The sequence below is a fragment of the Temnothorax longispinosus genome, chromosome 6 (assembly GCF_030848805.1).
Source record: "Temnothorax longispinosus isolate EJ_2023e chromosome 6, Tlon_JGU_v1, whole genome shotgun sequence".
NCBI classification, from domain to species: Eukaryota; Metazoa; Arthropoda; class Insecta; order Hymenoptera; family Formicidae; genus Temnothorax; species Temnothorax longispinosus.
In genome coordinates, this window is record NC_092363.1 from 6,966,556 (window position 1) to 6,987,364 (window position 20,809).

The 20,809-nt window shown below is 42.2% G+C and overlaps 6 protein-coding genes across 11 annotated transcripts; 3 read left to right on the forward strand and 3 right to left on the reverse strand.

Moving 5' to 3' along the window:
* The first annotated feature begins 8 nt into the window (after positions 1-8).
* Usp12-46 (Ubiquitin-specific protease 12/46) lies at positions 9-3,035 on the forward strand. The gene is made up of 8 exons (XM_071782263.1): positions 9-458; positions 964-1,044; positions 1,130-1,346; positions 1,442-1,522; positions 1,598-1,893; positions 1,987-2,124; positions 2,247-2,390; positions 2,460-3,035. Exons 1-8 carry the CDS (start codon positions 456-458, stop codon positions 2,565-2,567), a joined length of 1,068 nt encoding a protein of 355 aa, XP_071638364.1. The 5' UTR covers positions 9-455; the 3' UTR covers positions 2,568-3,035.
* A 197-nt stretch (positions 3,036-3,232) lies between these two features.
* Positions 3,233-4,469, reverse strand: Rpl21 (ribosomal protein L21). 4 transcript variants are annotated; one of them, XM_071782271.1, is made up of 2 exons: positions 4,348-4,469; positions 3,233-3,759 (listed from the first exon to the last, which is right to left on the reverse strand). In XM_071782271.1, the coding sequence occupies exon 2, from the start codon at positions 3,743-3,745 to the stop codon at positions 3,266-3,268; it is 480 nt and encodes a 159-aa protein (XP_071638372.1). In that variant the 5' UTR covers positions 3,746-3,759; positions 4,348-4,469; the 3' UTR covers positions 3,233-3,265. The 4 variants fall into 4 exon arrangements, with proteins under 4 accessions (XP_071638372.1, XP_071638374.1, XP_071638373.1 ...); XM_071782273.1 differs by having other exon boundaries at positions 4,361-4,424; XM_071782272.1 differs by having other exon boundaries at positions 4,281-4,377.
* Positions 4,470-4,644: 175 nt separating this feature from the next.
* On the reverse strand, positions 4,645-10,162 carry LOC139815353 (sterol regulatory element-binding protein 2-like). Its single transcript, XM_071782234.1, has 7 exons — positions 9,902-10,162; positions 8,945-9,484; positions 8,020-8,646; positions 7,006-7,932; positions 6,590-6,897; positions 5,938-6,093; positions 4,645-5,803 (listed from the first exon to the last, which is right to left on the reverse strand). Exons 1-7 carry the CDS (start codon positions 9,999-10,001, stop codon positions 5,450-5,452), a joined length of 3,012 nt encoding a protein of 1,003 aa, XP_071638335.1. The 5' UTR covers positions 10,002-10,162; the 3' UTR covers positions 4,645-5,449.
* Positions 10,163-10,391: 229 nt separating this feature from the next.
* On the forward strand, positions 10,392-14,087 carry LOC139815356 (lymphoid-specific helicase). Its single transcript, XM_071782240.1, has 7 exons — positions 10,392-10,800; positions 11,065-11,414; positions 11,505-12,148; positions 12,413-13,047; positions 13,142-13,536; positions 13,625-13,865; positions 13,951-14,087. The coding sequence occupies exons 1-7, from the start codon at positions 10,713-10,715 to the stop codon at positions 14,037-14,039; spliced, it is 2,442 nt and encodes an 813-aa protein (XP_071638341.1). The 5' UTR covers positions 10,392-10,712; the 3' UTR covers positions 14,040-14,087.
* Positions 13,578-18,847, reverse strand: LOC139815355 (SANT and BTB domain regulator of class switch recombination). 3 transcript variants are annotated; one of them, XM_071782238.1, is made up of 11 exons: positions 18,708-18,847; positions 18,172-18,289; positions 17,870-17,952; positions 16,791-17,577; positions 16,277-16,657; positions 15,902-16,168; positions 15,527-15,821; positions 15,207-15,435; positions 14,865-15,126; positions 14,604-14,785; positions 13,578-14,500 (listed from the first exon to the last, which is right to left on the reverse strand). In XM_071782238.1, the coding sequence occupies exons 3-11, from the start codon at positions 17,946-17,948 to the stop codon at positions 14,391-14,393; spliced, it is 2,592 nt and encodes an 863-aa protein (XP_071638339.1). In that variant the 5' UTR covers positions 17,949-17,952; positions 18,172-18,289; positions 18,708-18,847; the 3' UTR covers positions 13,578-14,390. The 3 variants fall into 3 exon arrangements, with proteins under 3 accessions (XP_071638339.1, XP_071638340.1, XP_071638338.1); XM_071782239.1 differs by lacking the exon at positions 17,870-17,952; XM_071782237.1 differs by having other exon boundaries at positions 17,870-18,289.
* On the forward strand, positions 18,725-19,988 carry Nero (deoxyhypusine hydroxylase nero). The gene is made up of 3 exons (XM_071782265.1): positions 18,725-19,004; positions 19,099-19,419; positions 19,498-19,988. Exons 1-3 carry the CDS (start codon positions 18,725-18,727, stop codon positions 19,809-19,811), a joined length of 915 nt encoding a protein of 304 aa, XP_071638366.1. The 3' UTR covers positions 19,812-19,988.
* The last annotated feature ends 821 nt before the right edge of the window (positions 19,989-20,809 follow it).

A 20,809-nucleotide genomic window follows, 5' to 3' on the forward strand; every position in this document is an offset into this window, starting at 1 on the left:
GCTCGCTGGTTTTGATTGCTTGCGGAAGACCCGCACGACGCGACGGAATCGGCGGCGCGTTCCGGCTTTAATTCGTCGCGCGAATCGCATCGGACGGACGCCCCGGCGAGTCGGCGATCCTCGCCCGCTCGCCGCGTGTTCAGCCTGTCGTCCAGCTTTTTAACCCTTCTGTCCCGATCGGAGTTCTGGGAGTTCCGGACCGGACACGTCGGGATCGCGGACGCGAACGACACGTGGAAGCGGCGCCAGGAAGCGGCGCTGTTGTTGCGGCGCGCGACGACCACGGTTCCACCTCCCCCCCTTCCACCTTCTTCCCCCTCCCGTCCTTCCCCGACGGAGATGCTCTAGCCGACAGATCCCGGTCAACGTCCGTCGCAGTACGATGGAGTTTACGTCGTTGCTGAAGTCCGCGCTAAGTGCTTGCCAGTGTCACGCTCGCCTCACCGTGTCATAAAATGGTAAAGCCCCTCTCATCCCTCCGCTCCCCCCCGAGAAAAATTATCCTTGCCGGGAGGACGGAGATACGTAGAACTGCTCCCGTTTCAATCCGGCAACTCGTTCCTGCGTTGTCGCGCGTGCGATCGCTCGTGCGTCCCTTCGCGAAGTGAGACGTCACGATCGATGTTGATAATTTGATAGAAAAATGTACGCATTGTTCCACGTGGCTCGCGAGCCACGGAAACGGAGATACATCCGGAGTAAACGTTCGTCATATATCTCGCTTTAGATATCTCGCGTGCCACGTTCATCGTTATAATAGTTTAATAGCTGTTAAAATAATAACGTAATTATGTACACAGATATTATGATTTACATAATTACTTGTCATTGATTCTCACGTGCGTATTCGGTCTGCATAAAATTAATTATAATCTCTCATTTATGTACATTTTGATGTTATGTAACATCGTTATGATGCGGTGAATATCGAACGGTATGTAACACTCTTATTTACGATTCCAGGGTACAACCATATCACAATTGGAAAGAGATATTGGCTCCGATCAGTTTCCGCCTAATGAACACTACTTTGGTTTAGTCAACGTAAGTGTACGTCTGCGCTGGATACAAATCGACTTGGCGACCTTTGATATTCCACCCCAGTTGCAATGAAAATGTGTTCTTGCAGTTCGGCAACACCTGTTACAGCAACTCGGTGCTGCAGGCTTTATATTTTTGTCGGCCGTTCAGGGAGAAGGTCTTGGAATACAAAGCCAGAAATAAGCGAACCAAGGAGACCCTACTGACATGCCTGGCAGACCTATTTTACAGTATTGCGACTCAAAAGAAGAAAGTAGGTTCCATAGCGCCAAAGAAATTTATCGCCAGATTGAGGAAAGAGAAAGGTCGGTGCTTCAAGCTTCAACGGGCGCGTATTTATATTTTGTAGTAACTTTGATATTTTATCGTCGTTAACTTTAATTATCTTGCTTTCTTGCAGAGGAATTTGATAATTACATGCAACAAGATGCGCACGAATTCTTGAACTTCCTTATAAATCACATAAATGAAATCATTCTGGGTAAGTATGTTTGTCTCTGTCGCTCTCGGTAGCGCATGGTAGCACCATATTCACCGTCGTGATTTATCGCGTCAGCGGAGAGAACTCAGAGCAAGCCGACTGGAGGAAAGTGTGGGGCAGGGGATGCTGCAGGTTTGCCACCGGAGCCTACGTGGGTACACGAGATATTCCAGGGGATACTGACGTCGGAAACACGCTGCCTTAACTGTGAGACTGTTTCTAGCAAAGACGAGGACTTCTTCGATCTGCAAGTTGACGTAGATCAGAATACTTCGATCACACACTGCCTCAGATGCTTCTCCAATACGGAGACCCTGTGTAGCGACAACAAATTCAAATGCGATCACTGCAGCAGTTACCAGGAAGCTCAGGTATTAACGACGCATTTGATTTGCCATTGATTTATTTTTTGGACGAATCACATAAATTATTTATTGAAACATGACCGTTTTAAATTTTTACAGAAACGAATGAGAGTGAAGAAACTACCTATGATACTAGCGTTGCATCTAAAGAGATTTAAATATGTGGAACAGTATAATCGCCACATAAAAGTATCTCACAGAGTAGTTTTTCCACTGGAGCTCAGACTTTTCAATACTGTTAGTACTCATACAGATATTACTCATGAACGCGTGATAAATCTCCTTAGATATGAATTTTCTTTTAAATAGTCATAATTATTTCAATGTTTGAAGATAACATATGATTATTTCAATTACAGAGTGATGATGCTGTAAACCCAGATCGGTTGTATGATCTGGTGGCAGTTGTGATACATTGTGGAAGTGGGCCTAACCGAGGGCATTACATTTCTATAGTTAAAAGTCATGGATTCTGGTTGCTCTTTGACGATGACATGGTTGACGTAAGTGTTTCTGCTTTACAGAGCGTAAACATTTATAAAAGGTATTAATAAGTATCTTTATGTCCCTAGAAAATTGATGCGTCAACTATAGAAGATTTTTATGGACTCACATCAGATATTCAGAAGAGCTCTGAAACTGGTTATATCCTGTTCTATCAATCGCGAGATTGTAGTTAAAGTTTAATATGAATAGCACGTGAAGTTAAGCACTCCTATACGCTAATTTCGTATTTCAAACAAAGCGCGCAGTGCATGTGAATCTTTGAATGTTCTAATGGTTTGTCAGATTATTTATATATATATATGAGAATGATATACGACGTTCGCGGTAATGTTTTGGCTCGTAGAATATATAGAAAGAGAAGCGAAACGTAGTACCATATAACTTATCTAAATTTTGATAGAATTTTTGGTTTGTACATATAAAACCAGCAGTTGTTGCGAGAAAAGAAAAATTGGAAGCAGTTTGTGTTATGCTTTATAATTTATTTATGTTCAAAAGCTAGTCCGCCTTTCGAAGAGAATGAGTAATTTACGTTATACGATAACTTACATGTCCATTGATATAAAGAGAAACGTTGGAAGCACTATCAGATTCTATACAAATGTAAAGATATGACTGAGAATAAAAATATTGTTATGAGAGTTATGCATTTTGCTTATTTGTCATATTAAATGCAACGATTTATTTGTAGCGTGAAATTAAAGTCTCTCTGAAGAAAATATTCGTATCTCATTCATATAATAGCGTTCTGAAAAAAGTAACATCAGTTATTCTATTCAGGGATCAGACTCTTAACCGCTTTACGTGATAGCAACGTCAAAAATAATAACGCCACGCCTTTACTTTGAAAATTTTAGTTTATTTTAACGTTTTAAGCAATAAATTCATATGGAACAGGCGCAAGTAAGATGGGCGCTTCTCGTCCCGATACAATGTGAGCTTTGGAGGGTTCGGCGGGCTGTCTCTTCAGTAGAACGCAAACGTTCGTCTTCTTCGCCTCCTTCCGGAGCCTCTCGTTCTCCTTGACGCGCTTGAGAAAGTCGTCCCTGCACTTGGAGTGGCTCAGGTGCTCGATGCGAACGTTGATCCTCTTAGCGATGATGCGTCCGCGTACCCTCTTGTTCACAATAACTCCCAGAGCGTGCGCAGTCACGTTGAACACACGGCCGGTCTTGCCGTGATAAACCTTGTACGGCATACCCTTCTGCACAGCGCCGTTTCCCTTAATATCCACGATGTCGCCGACCTTGTAGGTCTTCATGTACGTGGACAGGGGGATGGTGCCATGCTTGCGGAACTTGCGGGAGAACAAGTCCCTCGTGCCACGCCTGTAACCCTTTGAGTTAGTCATGACGATGTGTCAATCTGTAATAAAAAGAAAAAGATTGTATATTCCCGAAGTAAAACTGTCACGTGTATACGTGAAAGAGAAACTTGTGATCTCCGGAGTATCGACCGATCGATTGAATTTACTTCGAATACAATTAGGAAAATGTTATTACTGTAAATTAAGATTATTGTTGAGACAAAAAGATACTTCTTCTCAACGCAACGAATGTCTTCGACGCTTCACACATTTGCAGATCTACACCGCGTGTAACAACCTAACCTAAATATCCCTGCACGTTTTCGCACGAGTCTAACGGGAGATAACGTTGAATTTCACGCCTTATACGATAATTTATATGATGGAAAACGCGATTTGTGTCGACGGGAAACATTGTTGTGAGAGGAATTTCAACGCGCGATGCATAACGTGCGAAATACACGTGGCTCGGTGCTGGAGCGAGATCAATCGGCTGAAACCTGGCGTGTCGCGTTCTTCGGCCGAGCTGGAGGCGGCAGTTTAACAGCAAACGAAAGCCTATTATCCACTTTCGACGTACATGGAGGAAAGATATACCGATTCGGCCCGAATTGCGAGGAATAATCTTAAAATGCTGATAAACGTACACTCGGAACTCACGTTCACGTCGTCGCCAGGAAAGAAGAGGCATTCGAGATTCGAGAGTGGCGACGCGCTGCGATCTGCGATTCGTGCGGAATCGATTGTCGATAATTCGGAACGCGCGTGACGTCACTGCTATGACACGTGAGATTGGATTCAAATTTAATCATCTGATCGTTATTTTATATATGCCACGGTTTATATGAAATTGTTTAAAAATTGATTTTTTATTGAAAAAGTATAAGATAATTATAACCCTGAAATTTTCTTATAGCTATTTTTAAAGTCAATTATTTTCCATCTGTATATACATGTCATTTATTGCCATGAAGATATAATTAAATTATATTTAATTATATAAAATACACATAGGTATATAATTTATATAATAGTCTGTAAATAAGGTACTCTCTTAAGTAGTATTAAAAAAAAAATTAAATCATCTATCTTTGTAACAAGAGAAAATAATTACTACAAACCAAAGGTGCTCACATCAGGTATAAGATTTGTATTGTATAAGTGAAATGCCCTATATACAATGATTACAATGGTTAAACTTATAGCGAATTCGGGCGCTTGCACTAGTGCACACTGAGTGCGCACTAAGGCTTGTTCTTAATCAATCAACTCAGTGTGCACTAGTGCAAGTGCCCGACGTCGCTATTAGATGCAATTTTTGGTCTGATTTCCTTGTCGATTGTCCCTTTTGTGTTCACAATGCCCTTCCTTGTCATTCACGTTTCGCTCAGCTGTCGGACACGCATAACTAATGCACGCAACACTTTGGCTGCATTCCGATATTCACCGTCAGCAACTTTCAGTACTGAAAATCTATAGTATACGTGACATAAAATATAGATTTGCAGTAACTGACAGTGGATATCGGAATGCAGCCTTTCTCACAGACACGCGGCGGTTCCGCAATGGAAAAGAAAAAAATTTAAATAACAGATTTGGCGGAAGGTAAGATCTCATTGGCAACGTGGGCTGGTAGTCACATCTAAATCCGGCCGCTAAATGAGTATGTAATCTAATAACTTAAGTATACGTAAAACGTACATATATAAGATATATTTGTAAAACGTGTAAAATCACGTGATAATCACGTCAGTTGGCAGTGATCGCGGAGCCTAACTGTTGCATCAGTTTGTAGCATTCCTGAAGGCGTTTCCTATCCCCTATTCGCTCGAGTGTTTTGGCGGCTTCCGCGAGCATGCCGGCGCGTTCTCCCGCCGAGGCCAACAGCAACGTCGGCAGATGCCTGCACGCCAGGCATAACGCGACCGCGTGCTCCCTCTCGCTGTTGTTCTGCTCCTGCGACCGGTCCTTCCCGCATATAATCGAGGACCGCGCGTTCCTGTGATGCAGACTGCGATCCAGTAAGATCTGAGTCTTCACCGGCGTCGCCCCGGCCATCATGCGCGCTGTAGCCTCGTACAGGAACACTCGCGCCAACACAGACTGAAAAAAAGGATTAACGTTACATGTATCTTAGATAAAAAGTTACGTGTGCGGTAAAATTTTATTATTCCGCTATGTCAATTCGAGCTTTATTGAAACGACGAACTAAACGGAAATTGTGGACTCGCGCTTACCGGGATATGCTGACACAATTGTCTCAGGCACGCCAAATCACGCTGAAATCCAGCGAGTGACACGCTTGCGACCGATCTCTCTGGCTCCGTGTCCAATTCCTGCCAGAGAATTGTGCGTATTTCCAGAAGCCAGTCGCAGACCAGTAACTGAGTAAGCTGAAAAATAAGTGAAATGAATTAATAGCAGGCGAAAAGGCGTTTGCACACGTGACTCACGAAAAGTAGGTGTAAAACTATTACATATATATAGACATATAAATGGTGCTGCGACCTGCCACAGGAGTTGCACTGCAGGAGTATTGCATAGTTATATTTCATGCAATGCAACTACAATGCACACTTGTAACAGGTAAACGGTAGCACGGTTTACGCTTGAAAGAAGTTACCCTTAACACACACGCATAAACAAAACGTAACTTATAAATATACAACATTCAATCAATGACAGAACTTAAAATTTGTCGCTGCCTATGCAAAGATATATATTGTTCCTTCAAATAAATGAAATATCCCAAAACTGTTCATTATTCACCTCGTCAAGTTCTGTCATTGTGTTCAACGTTATTTCAACTCGACGCAGATATTATTACGTTTAGGAAAACTACATGGCAATGCGATTATCCGTCAATTAGAATTTATTCCGTCAACTCACCAAGACTTTCTGCGATGACTGCTCCTTGCAATGATAGTACACTATGGACTGCTCGAGCAGCAATCCCGCCTGATCAATGAAACGCATGGAGACCAACTTTGTCGGATGTTTCGCCACCTGAAGAACACTGAGCACAGCATGGGGTAACGGACTGCTGCTGCTGTTATTGTCGCCAATTTGGAAGTTCCTCTCGTAGGGGAATTTACTCTCCACAATGCTCCACGCATTTGAATCCTCTTCTCCCAACCGCCAACTCGCGGCAGCGCAAATTACCGCTCCCCACCATAATCCAATCTCATCTTCGAAGGCTGCAAAAGTAGAAAGAAAAAATAAAATATGTTGCGTGATAATGTATACTAAAAAAATATGCAATTATAAAAATATATAACAACACATAATTGAAAATACATTCGTACTTGCTACGCTGATTTTATCGGCGCACGGGAAACAGGCATCGACTTCCGCGGAGGCCATGATGATCCGTCCTAGTTCGAGCACGGTGGATGCGTGACACTCCCCGACCGTCAATAAACGCAGGCACTGCTCGATCAGATGATCCCTGTACGCGCGAGCCGCGTACGACAGCGGGTCCGCCCGGCTACTCTGCGACGTGAATTCGCTGTCGGCCTGTTTCTTGTACTGCCACTTCTGAGACGCCAAAAATCTCGCGCCCTCGTCGGTCATGATCCACTTCAATTTCGGGGGAACGGCGCAGGAGGACAGCAGGACGCGTGCTTTGCCCAGGTAATATTTATGTATGTACGGAAAGAAAGATTGTTTCAGGCACAACGCGACGTTCGTGTAGATCTCAGCCAGAAGCGGCTTCGGCATACTCTCGCCGGCAGCTTCCGCGTAATTGACGGCGCAAAGGGCGAGATACAGCGTCGAGTCCTTCGTCCCTTCGGACATACGAAGGCAGAGCATGTGCTGGTAAACGATGGCGATCTCCACGGCGGACGTCTCCGCCTGCTGTCGTTCCGGTTTCTCCAACAGCCACTTGCTGATCTGCATGACCCATCTGCCCACCCATAATTTGTGAAGGGTCTGCCGCACTATCTGCCATGTGGTAGCGAGAAAAATTTCCGTACGCGATAACGGGAAGGACCGGCCGATGTACTGCAGGCACTGGTGTAAATCTCGGTACGCCTGATTGCATTCGTGTTTGGATATGTTGAATTCGGCCTGACGTCTCCAACGACGTACTTCGAGGAAGACTTTGCTGTCGGTAGGCAAAACGGGATCGCCGTACAGTAACAGTTTCCAGAGACCGACCGCCAAGAGTATCAGGTTGGTAAACCAGAGAATAACGTTGCTCCACGGTTGCTTGTCCGATTCCAGCTGATCTGTAATCGAAAAGAGGGACGGTGAATACTAGCGATAAAGAATTTGTCAAAATCGCGCGCGGGAAATAATCCACTTGCGTTCATTACCTTGGTAATTAAGTATCGTCCGTCCGTCCAGTTTCGTATTCACGTAATCATAATTGAATCTCCCAATGTTGTTCACGAGGATGCCGAGAGGATTGAACGCCAAAAATAATAGCATGAATCCGCACAACGTCAGCCGAGTGTGATCTCTCATGCCTCCGTTGGACGGAGTGGGCACAGGGTGTAGATTGTGCAGCATATCCGGATCGTCCTTCACCGACGACGGAGACGGCGGTGACAGAGGCGCGGGTGCGGGTGACAGGGATGGCTCGCTCGAGTCGGAGCGCGGTGGCGTCAGCTCTCCGCACACCAACAAATCGCGAAGATTTTGCCGTTGCGCAGCCATCTTCAATGCCATATTCTCGGCCTTTAATTTCGCATTGGTGTTTTGCAGGTATTTGATGTAGTCGATGGTTTTTCGTAGGATCGCCGACTTGTTCAGCTTGGCGTCAGTCCCGACTATGATGTTTTTCAGCTCAATTATCTTGTCATTGATCGACGTCCTGTAACGACGCTCGATAGCGTTGTGGGCGCTGCGCTTCACCTCTCTTACTCTCGGTACGCCCACGTGCGTGCCTGTGTTGAGTCGGTTGATTTGTACCTTGTCAGTATCCAGCACCACAGGAATCCCTTAAATCGTATAGAATCATATTAATCCAACTTGCTATAAAATTGCAATCCTATCTCATCGCATTCCTATCTCATACGATTATAACTGTTCATGCTTAAGTAAATATAATAACATTAAAAATAACTACTTTTTTTTATTTAGGACCAATCTAGACAAAATTTGCCCAGCTGCGTAACCACACGCATAAAGAAAATTATCCCATCAAATTTTATGCGCGTATGATAGCAATGTGATTAGATGATTCTCTTTATGCACATGGTTACCCAGCTATAAAAGTCTGTCTGGAAAAGCCCTTACCAGTAGTCAATACCGTTCCGCTTGTAGTATTCACGAGAGTGTGTATCTGATGTGGAACGGGAGTGGTCGACGTGATGGTCTGCCCACCCTTTGAATACACGAGAGATTCCGACTTGATTAATTTGGCCGGCAAAAGTAGCTGCCGCTGTTGGGCGACCGGAGCCAGGGTCACCACGTTCGGCGACTGCACGTTGAAGTTCACATTTTGCGGTATCGCGTACTGCGAGCTGAACACCGTGGGCTTTGTCGAAGCGACTATCCTCTGCGGCCTGTTTTGCGGCACCGACGGAATTTCCTGCTGCACGTAAGTGACAGGCTGACCGCCATCGGTCTGCTGCGTCACCATAACATTCGCATTCGGTGGCTCGAGGATCGCTGGATCCTTGAAGTCTTTGAAGTCCTTAAACTCGTCATTGTTGAGATTTAAGAGGTCAAACGTGTCTGTGTCCATCGGCATAGGCGTATCCAATTCAGATAGCAGAGCCTCATCGCTGAAGAGCTCATTCTTCAGCAGCTCGCTCTCGCAATTCGTCAGAAGCTCTGCAAATTAACGATTATTTTAATTTTATCAATAATAATAAAATTTTCAATTTTACACCAACATTTCATACAAAAAGTATAAATTTCTCTTATTAAATATACTTTCTAACTTTCACTACTTTTATATAATTATAAAAACATTATGTAAATTAAAAGTCTTTTAGCGATAAATAATTTTATTCGGATCGACAAAAATCTTTATCAAGCGATGCGATCAATGATGCCGCGCGATTCTTACGTAGCATTCGTACAGATGTATCAGTGACAAGTAGAACAGATAAGAAAACTGACAGAGAGATGCCTGCGACCTTTAATAACAATTACTTCTCGTTAACTTCTCAAAATACGCGCGTGTATCACACACGAGGGAGAGAGAGAGATAATCGTCGGAGAGGAAAGCGGAGCGCAAGAACCTACCATCGATGCCAGTGACTTCATTCAAATTGAAGTTGTCATTCGATTGAAAATTCGAGAAGTCATTTTCCAGGGCCGGTGCCCAGCCGCCCGGGTCTGCCATAATCGTCGCCGGCCTCCCCGATCACGTCGAGGAAATTCACAGGCGCCGCCGATAGTCGATATCACGGAGCGCGGTCGAATAACGATACGTCAAAGAGCGCAGTTAGCCGGAAAATTGCAGGAACAAATCGTACGACCGTCGACCGACCAATCCGGGCCGCCGCCGCCGATCGGACGATGTTGCGTCATTAGGCGCGCGTTCCGAAACCTGCTCGGAATCGAGACCCCCCCCCCCCCGTTCCGCGACACGTGCGCCGCTTCGCGGATTCCGTCCGAAGCGATCCGCGCGCGCGAGGTGGCGCGCGAGGACTTCGCGGAAAGTTTGTCCGGGAGGAAGTAACCAGAGAAAAATCACCGCGAGAGAGAGCCCGACGCCCGACTGTCATTTTGGCGCCAAACGGTTTCCCCACCTGCTTCTCGTCGTCATTCTTCTGTTTGGCGGTAACTCAGCGCAATTCAGTCCGCGACCGGTTCAACGTCTAACGTCTAACGTTTGGCTGTTGATCTCGATCTCGGGGATATACGAATGGTTTCGTTCGTTTATCCCAAGGGATCCTGCAGCGACGTCCGAGAACGTCGTTGGGCACAGCGTTTCACTTCTCCTGCCTTCGGTACCCTCGTGCACACCTGTTGAGCCGAACTTCCACCGCGATCGCGAGCACATCGCCCCAGAACGAACGTTGATTCCGTTTAAAATCGTCGCGTTGGAACAATGGATCAATTCGAGGATCAATTTGTTGACGATAACTCGAATGCGATTGATTCCGGAAGCGAGAGAAGCTGTTCGGTTACAGTCTCAGGTAAATTCGCGCAATTTTTATATTGGCAATGAAAAAACAAAAAACGATGAACATTTATAATATATTATTTATATGTTCTGTTTATATGTATTTGTAAATCTCAAAATATCTTATAAATATATATTATCGATGCGTGGTATTTGAATTTAAGAAAAGAAAAAAAAGGACTCTGTAGAATTTTTTTTTGTCTTTCCAAGATACATCGGTATATTTATTATTTATCCTAGCGACGGTTGTCTAAAATATTTTGTTTTCTTTTGTAAGACACATTGATAGCCACTGATGTCAAGTTTAATAACGGCCCAATATTGGAAGAGAGGAAGAAGCTGAAGAGACGTCGAAAGAATAGTGATATTGAGCTTAAAAAACAGGAAGAAGAGTATAATAATGAAGTGTGTGAGCAGAGATATAAGCGACTGATGCACTTGTTGAATAAGAGCAAATTTTATTCGTCCTATCTGATGAACAAGATTGAAGATAACATAAGTAAGAAGGAAAAGATCAAGAAGAGGAAGGGGCGTCTCGTTAACGATGAAAATACACCGCCGGCAAAGAAGCAAAGAATTCATAGGGATAATGCAAAATATGACATACAAGAATATATATCTACGGAGGTAACAAGATTTGGATTCTTGAATAATATTGGATTTATAATTACCACTTAATTACAGAGGCACGTTAAAGTTGATGAAATTTTTTTACAGATGAAGAGAAAGGTACGAGGAAGAAGGGCCGCAAGGGGAAGGAAGATTCTGAGCGATGACGAGATAGAGGCGGAATTATCTGCAGATTTAGACACCGACGCGAATCCGAAAGCGACTGCCGACAGCGTCGCAAACACCGAAGTGGATCCGAAAGCGACTGTCGACAGCGTCGCTGTTACACCGAAATATTTTCATGGCGAGCTACGCGATTATCAACATGCGGGCTTAGAATGGTTGAAGCTGCTTTATAAAAATGGCCTGAGTGGAATCTTGGCCGATGAAATGGGACTTGGGAAAACGATACAAGTGATAGCTTTGATGTGTCATCTTATTGAGACGAGACAAACAGGGCCCTTCTTGATAATTGCGCCTCTCTCCACCATACCAAATTGGATGATGGAATTTGAAAGATTCGCTCCCCAGATACCGGTAGTTCTATTCTACGGCACCCCAGAAGAAAGGGCAGCTGAGTGCCGAAAAATTGAGCGTACACACCCTGTCGAAGGTTACAGGACGCAGCCTGTTGTGATCACTACGTATCAAGTACCGCTATACGAATATGCATACCTTAGAGGTCACAAATGGAGATACATCATAATAGATGAAGGACATAGAATAAAAGATTATAACTGCAAATTGATCAAGTATGTAGCTGTTAAAAATTGATTGCGTTAATTAAAAACGAATTAATGATTTCAAAAATTAAAATTTTTTAACTTTTAAAAAAATTATTACTTTTAAAAAATTAATTTCAAAACTGATTACAATTTTAGTAGAATAATTAATATTTTTCAATTGGTAGATGTTTAACACGATATGTGTGTGAAAGTGATTTTATCAATTATTTAAGCTTTTGTATTACTTGGCTCTTAAAATTTAAGATTATTGTACAGCATTTATTTTTTTAGGGTACTGAAATCTTTTCGATCCATGAATAGACTATTACTAACTGGAACTCCACTTCAGAACAATTTATCCGAGCTATGGTCCCTTTTGAATTTCTTACTACCAGAAATCTTTGATGATTTGGAAACGTTTGAGTCGTGGTTCGATGTTAAAGAACTTCAGCATCAGCACGGCACCGAAAAACTTTTGAAACAGGAAGAAGAGAAACGTGTGCTATCGTCATTACGCGAGATTTTGAAGCCATTTATGTTAAGACGGATAAAATCTGATGTTTGTCTAGAAATTCCTCCTAAGAAAGAGTTAATTGTTTATGCGCCGCTCACGGAATTGCAACACGATTTGTACAAGGCAGTATTGAATTACGATTTAGAAATGCTGAGCAAAATCGAGGTATCGGATACAATTATACAGACCGTAAATGGTGAAAGGCCGAAAAGACAATCCTATTTGAGAAGCAAGTACGGATTTGTCGGAAATACATCCGCGAATGGATCAACGAGTTCTTCATTACAAGAAATTGAAAATAACAATGAGTGGAAAATGAAACCTGTGGACCGCTTATCGAAATGGAAACAATATACCGATGTTACGGAACGTAATAGAGAATTTCTTGTTCGCATTCAATTTAACCAGAGAAGTAAGTGTTGTTGCGTTAACGCAACATTTATACGCACATGATTTCGATCCATGTTTTATATTATATGTTATTTTATTGCTCTTTTATTTTCTAGTTCCAATGTATAAGAAGATTGTAAATCATCCATACTTGGTTCACTGCCCGTTGGATTCGACCGGTTTACCGAAAATCGACGACGATTTGATTAAATCTTCCGGTAAACTTTTAGTATTGGATGCTATGCTGGCAAAACTTAAAGCGCAGGGTCACAAAATTTTACTGTTTTCGACAATGACTATGATTTTGGATATGATTGAAGATTATCTCTTGTTACGCGATTATAATTATGTGAGATTAGACGGCAGCACTAAGATTGAGACAAGAAAACAAAATATTACTGCTTTTAATGAAGATCCGAATATGTTCCTGTTTCTTATATCAACTAGAGCCGGTGGGGTTGGATTGAACTTAATGGGTGCCGATACTGTTATTATATACGACAGCGATTGGGTGAGTTAATATCAGTATTATTTTTTCCACACTTCTTCCACTTACTAATATCCATACTTTATTCATGCTTGCTTTTTAACGCTTACAGAATCCACAAGTGGACATACAAGCCATGGCTCGATGCCATAGGATAGGGCAAACAAAACCCATTGTTGTCTACAGGCTGTGCACTAGAGGAACAGTTGACGAGACGATTATCAAGCGAGCTGAAACTAAACGTATTTTGGAGAAAATGGTTATCTCAAAAGTTATTACTAAAGATACTTTGCTCGAGTTGAAGACGTTGATGGAGTCTAAGGATTACAAAGTTGTTACATCTGAAAAGGAAGGTAAATGCTTGCCATCGTGCATAATCCATGTAACAGATGTAAACTTGTTTTTTACTTGTTTTACTTATTTTACTTGTTTTTACAGTTTTTACAGAGATGGAGCTGAACAAACTGTTAGACAGAAGTGATTTAATGATTAACAATCAAAATAACCCACAGAATTCTCAAGAATAGATTACATACAGATATAAAAAGTTATATTATATAATTGACAATTCACAAATAATATATACAATAAGTACAAATTATTTATACGAAATTTTTAGTTAAATTCAGACAAGCGAGCGCGCGATGTTATAAGTTAATTACTCAGCTCTACTTTTTTATATATTATTTATCCAATTTCTTAATAAATTTCATTTTTATTGAAAAAGAAGTTAAGATCACTTACCCTATTTCTTACTTAATTATTAAGTGATGCGTGAGAGTTATACGGCAGTATATTTCTTTCCCTGTATAAAATCACAACGAAATAATTTTTTCAACAATATTCTCGACGAATCTTCAACCATGTCTACGTACAAATCAAGATTTACTTGATTTGATACGAGTCTTTCCTGTCAGAGGGTTTTTGTATTTACAAGACTGGGCCAACCGTTCGCGAAACTCAGCTTCTAGTTTTACATACGTTCCACCTGTTTCAGATGCGTGTTGTTTACACACTAAGTATTTACGTGCTTTCTTGTTTATTTTGATATATAATATAATCGTATAATACATTACGCATGAGAAACATACCAACAGGCTGCTTAGTCTTACAGCCGTGTTGCTTGTTATTAAATTTCGAAAGCAAGTTCTCCGTGACTGTTCTCTTTGTCAGAAGAGCTATCATTTGCGCCGCGGCTCTTTCCTCAAAATCTCTCTGATTGTCTTGATTGTGTCTTACATTCAAATTCCCGCTCCAGCACCTACCGTTACTCCTAAACGATAAAATCATGTATAAACATTTTGCGTGTTACAAAGATAAGTATTCCCTATTTCATTAAGGCGATTTCTTACTTGTGACTATTCTGATGCTTTGCTTTAGCTATTGGTTTTAATGCGCATAACGTATTGGATTCTTCGCTGTAATAAGATTCGTCGTCTACGCTGCTGTCCTCGTACGTCCCGCCGTCATCTTCGTCGTCCTCGTCTGTAAGCGAGGACGTAGGAGACGAAACGTCGGTGGTTACGGAAATCCGCCGATAAAGCTTCTGTAAGGACTTTTGTGAATCTTGCGCTTGGAGCAATCGGCGAAGTCCCGAACCTCCCCAAATCTTTCCTGTTTTTTTGAAAGTTTTTTTTCTGCGTTATAAAATGTCATCCTTCTACGAGAAGAAAAGCGATAAATTGACAATTTACCGAGCAGACCAAGTCTCGGTCTCTGTGGCACGAGCTCTATTCCGTTCCACCACATTGTATCCTTGCACACTAATTTGCCTGGACGAAGAGATGGATCGCGCGTTACCAGCCGTGTGATTTTTTCTGGGAAAAAGAGCTGGGGTGCTTCCAAAGTTATGACTTCTCTATGTGCTGTCAGGATATTTAACATATTTAGTTCCTTCTCGCCTCTTACATCTGGTATGTGCTCCTAAAAGAAGAGAAAAATCTTTACACAAGCTATACTTTCATTTTATTTTATATAACGTAATTACAAGAGGTACACGATGCTAATAATCAACCTTGTATCTACATCCGCCTTGATTTGGTAAAGCTTCAAATCTGTAGGCAGGTTGACTGCAACACGGGTATCTTCCCAGCGGGAAGGGCATAGGCCTTTGCTGCTCGTTTACGAAGAATTGCGCGGATTCCGGATGATAACAGCACCAACCAATCTGATGTATCGGGAAATATACGTTGCACTGTTGACATAACAAGAAATGGCAGTCTCCCCACAATCTCCAATACACTTTGCGCCAAGAGCGCAACTCCGATCGCAAGGCGACGACATAATCGTTCAATGTCCAAGTCAAATCTCTGCAAAGTAAATTTTTTTAGATAACTTTCATACGTAATAATATTTTTATGTTATAAAAACGCATGTGGATCGCGCCTACCTGACATGCTTGCTATGAACAGTTCCCTTGTTATCGATTTTCATCGCGCTCGGAACGCAAGGCACGAAATCGGAAATCGATTGTATAACATTCTTGCAACATTTTCCACATCTAAACATCGTAGCCAATGAGCTGTAGTGTCCCTTTTTGTTATCCGGAGTAGCCTCCACTAGAGACATGATTAACTTGCAGAACAAACGGCTCTGAATTTTATCCTTCTTGTCTTTTAGCATTTCAACGTCCTCGTTAGTAAATAATTCAACCAATCTACGGATAAAAACGGGAAAAAGAAGACTTTAACATAATCATTCGTTACTGGCACGATAGTATCGTGCGAGATACAATCAGAGCTATGACAACAACAATAAAACGTGCCTCGTAAGAAGATTGTCGTCTAGACATGTTAAGATTGTTGACGTTTTCAAGATATCTGACATATTGTCGTGACAATACTGAAAGCAATTTTCCAAAAGCGGTTCCATTTGCAGAAAACAAGCGGACACCATAATTGGAATAACGTTATTCGCCTCTAAAACTGGCCATTCCGACTTCTTTATGATATCCTTCTTCACCCATCTCATGAGCCAGTCGAAAATAACCACGTCGCAATGCACGGATATGTCGATCTCGTCGAGTTTCTGTCCTGCTGTGACATCAGCAAAGTAACACATTTTTTGTATGAGAAGCTTTTGCGGACATCGAAAGTTCTTTCTGATATTTTTATCCTCGTCGCATACATGAATTTCCACTTCACTCCTGCAATAAATGTAAAGAAATAATACAAATGGATATCGTTAAACAAAATTAATGTAAAGAATGAATTCATTTGTTGAAAATATTTTTAGCTTTATATGGCAAAAAAATGTAATTGCAGCTAAAAGACACTTACTCCGACGATTTCTTGTTTGTCTTATTCTTTTCTTTGTCTCTTTCCTTATGAGTCGAGGTCGAGACTTTACTTTCAATCACGTTATTCAGAGAAGAACCCTTTTTAACATCCGTAACAGCGGGGGACTTCTTAATGACAGGCAGCGATAAGGCAGATTTTGGGAGCATATACGGCAAAACAGAGTCCAGTAGTCCCTCGTGCAAAATATCTCTCAGATTCTCCTTCATGACCTTCGCTAAACCATGTTCGCTCTCCTCCGAATGCGCTTTAGTCTGTAACACCTTCCCTTTTTCATTCTGGACTTGATCGCTCGACAACTGATTTGTTTCTTTAACACTATCTCCTATCTTTAGATGTTTATTAGAAGAATTTTCCACGCTGGTAGATTCCTTCGTAGAGCTGCTGTTATTGCACGTGTCAGAAATATTGCTGTTACAGGATATCACAGAAGACTGCGAGCTTATCGCGCTCCCCGACATACACAGACTCGCTTCCTTATTACTTATCGCTTGTGCTAGTAACGCTTGTATGGGATCGTTACTCTTGTTTCGCTGTTCTCGAGTATTGGGACTACAGGTGTCATCGGTTGCTTTATTACCCTCGCGAGTTTCCAGATCTAAATTGATCTTCGCCAACTCCTGCCAGTCGATTTCGCTGTTGGCGCTCAGTATCGTGGCCAGACCTTCGCAATTGTCGTTAACTTGATACGCGGTTCTCATAAATTCGAAGAACGCCCCGATCGTTAACTTGGAGTGCTTATCTTCCTGAAGGTTTCGCAATCTTTCGGCTAAATTCAAAGTATCCATTATTACTACCGTCCGCGGACTTTCAAGCGGCGATCGCGACACACACAACTCGACCCATTCCAATGCAGTTATTGCCCGGCTTATCGCCAGGCTTCTCTAAATATTTGATACACCAGTTATCAACGTGGCTCAAAACTTAGCGGAGCGAAAATTGTGCTAACGGCATTAGAGGGGGGGATACAGAGAGAAATCATCAAAACACTTGAAAACAAAGGTGCAGCATCCAGTATCTAATTTCGGTGCGATCTAGCATACCAGTAGGTCTACGTATACCTTCGTTACTCGTCGAGGCACATGCTCTCAATATTGCACTTGCGTTTAAAGCGACACTGTTAATCTCTTGCGGCTCCATGCCTCTAAAAAGATGCAATTCAATTTTGTTGCAAGCGGGTCACTTGTGCATCAACGGGCAATTTTATTTATCTCTATACACCGTACTCTGACGTACAATTAATTATAACGTCAAAAGATTACAAGAATTATCATGGGAATTTTAATACAAGATCAAAGAGTTGTTCGGATAATTATGCAATATTGTAACGCTTGGAAATCATCAAGAATGCCTTCTCTCTCACTTTTCACTCCGATAAATGTCCTCCGTGTTTGACAGTAGTCGGTGTTTGGATTTTAATCAGCTGACCGCGTTCCAAAACTTAAAAAGTGGCATCCATATATTTTTCCTCAGACTGTATTCTGAAACTCATTAAAAAGAGATTTTTATCTTCCTAACTGCGTTACAAATAGTTACAAAATCAAGAGTGCACATCTATTGTTTCTATACACTATGGTTTCGTCATATGGTTCGTTAACCTAAAAAATTACCGCATTGAGTTTTCAGATGGGTGCAGTTATTAATACTTTAATCACATTTGTTTAGCCCATAAAAACTGATAAACAACCGATAAATAAATTGAAAATTTCAGTTTAATTGGTAAAAATTCTGATAATAATCTGTGATTATACATTTTTTTTAAATATAACTATAATTACATGTTTAAATTTTTATTTTTAATTACAAATTTACATCTTCATGTATTTTTACAGGTCCAAGATATCCGGAATATTACTTCTCATTTACGTTTGGGGTTTTAATATTTAACATTCAACACACCTGAATTATATATAAAAATGGTTCAAGCCAGTGAAAGTGACATTATAAATATAGGCGGAGTTTTAAATGACTCTGCCAGGCCTTTGAAGGAGAGATTCCGTGCTCTGTTTACTCTGAAGAACATCGGCGGTGTAACGGCGATAGATCAGATCCACGCGTGCTTCAAGGATCCGTCGGCGTTGTTGAAGCACGAGCTTGCGTACTGCCTGGGTCAGATGCGGGATCCTGCGGCCATCAGTATCTTAACGAGTGTCCTAGAAGATCTGTCGCAGGAGCCGATGGTACGTCACGAAGCTGGTATGTGTTTAGCGTGTAGGAGAGCAAAGGTCTCGCCCGACCTTTGGTGATCTGCAAGAGAAATGAAAAGACTAAAGAATCTATCGTTCGCCAGGAGAAGCACTGGGTGCTATCGGTGATTCAAGCGTAATCCCGCTGTTGGAAAAGTACTGCAAAGATCCTGTGCCCGAAGTAGCGGAAACATGCGAGTTGGCCCTAAACCGATTGAGATGGTTAGAATCCAACGGCGATGCGAAGAACTTGCAAAAGAATGCATATTCGACCGTCGATCCTGCGCCACCGGCGGAAACGACAGATGTGAGTGTCTTGAAGGATATTTTACTGGACGAAGGCGAGTCACTGTTTGACAGATACAGAGCGATGTTCTCGCTGAGAAACTTGGCCACCACAGAGAGTATTCTTGCCCTTACCGAAGGTAATTATATATTGATTTAAAAGTCTAAAAAATATTAATATCGAGTACTGACTAACCGAGTGCCATTTTTGCAAAAAGGTTTGAAGGCCGGTAGCGCTCTGTTCAAGCACGAGATAGCGTTTGTCCTGGGACAGCTTCAGGACGAGGTTTCCGTGCCGGGATTGCGAACATCGCTGGAAGATACGGAGGAGAACGAGATGGTCAGGCACGAGTGTGCGGAAGCCTTAGGTTCCATCGCCACTCCCGAGTGCTACGAGATATTAAACAAATATCTTAACGATAGTAAAAGAGTTGTCCACGAGAGCTGCGTCATCGCTCTGGACATGTGCGACTATGAGAATAGTGCGGAATTTCAATACGCAGACACGCTGGCGAAACTTCCCGCTGCGTGAAGACATTCACCTTTTTGAAATGTTTTATTTATGTTATATATTGTGTACTATAAACATATTTTTCATCCCGAGCGAAAGAAGAGAAATGTGTGTAATTAATTCCGTTAGTCGCAATACCATTTTCGCACGTTCACGCGATGTTTGCGGATGGAAAGTAAAGAATCGTTACGTTCCTTATATCTCGGATATATTTTCCCTTATTATCCTTGTTTTACTTTTTAGCTCTGAGAATACTAATGATAGGTTCTGTAATTATATCTGAACACACTATTCAATAATTAGGAACTCCAGAAACGTAATCAGGAGCTCTAATATCGAATCGATCGTAAGGAAGGTATGCATTTCCTCGTCACCGTAAGACGGCTTGTTTTCCGAGAAAAACGGTAAAATCTGCAGGATTGAATCGCGGCGTTGTATATGCGGGTGTACCGCTAATAGCAAATGAGCTCGATAAGACTCGCGATACAAATGCCAGGCATTAAAGGCGAAATCGATCAACCGGCAACCGTCGCGCTCCGCACCGTTTCTGCATTCGTCGCTGAAACTTCGTTCGCTCGAAATCTCTTCTTTAATCGCGTCCGGAAGCGTATAACTGCTGGGATTTCCCCGTGATGGAATTTCGAAATTGTCCGTGTTCAATTTCATGAATATCGCGTGCCGCGTCCCGCGCATTCATTGGCATACATTCGTTAGCTTCTATCACTACGAGCGCATGCATGAATCCTTCATCCTCCGCGTGTACACAGCCACAATCGAGATAAATATTTTCTTCCGTTAATCGTTCCTTACAACGGATAATGCTGGGATGACATTCGGATCGATGGGAAGAGAAATTATCCTAAGAGGAAGGGCGTTCCCCCTCATTCGAAAGAGAAGAAACTTGACTTGGATTGAATAATGAAGCGATTGATCAGACTCGGTAAAGCAAGATCGACGCATTGCAAATATTGGACAAACGGATATAGCTCGTCAGAGCTTTGGCAGCTAAACATGTGCTG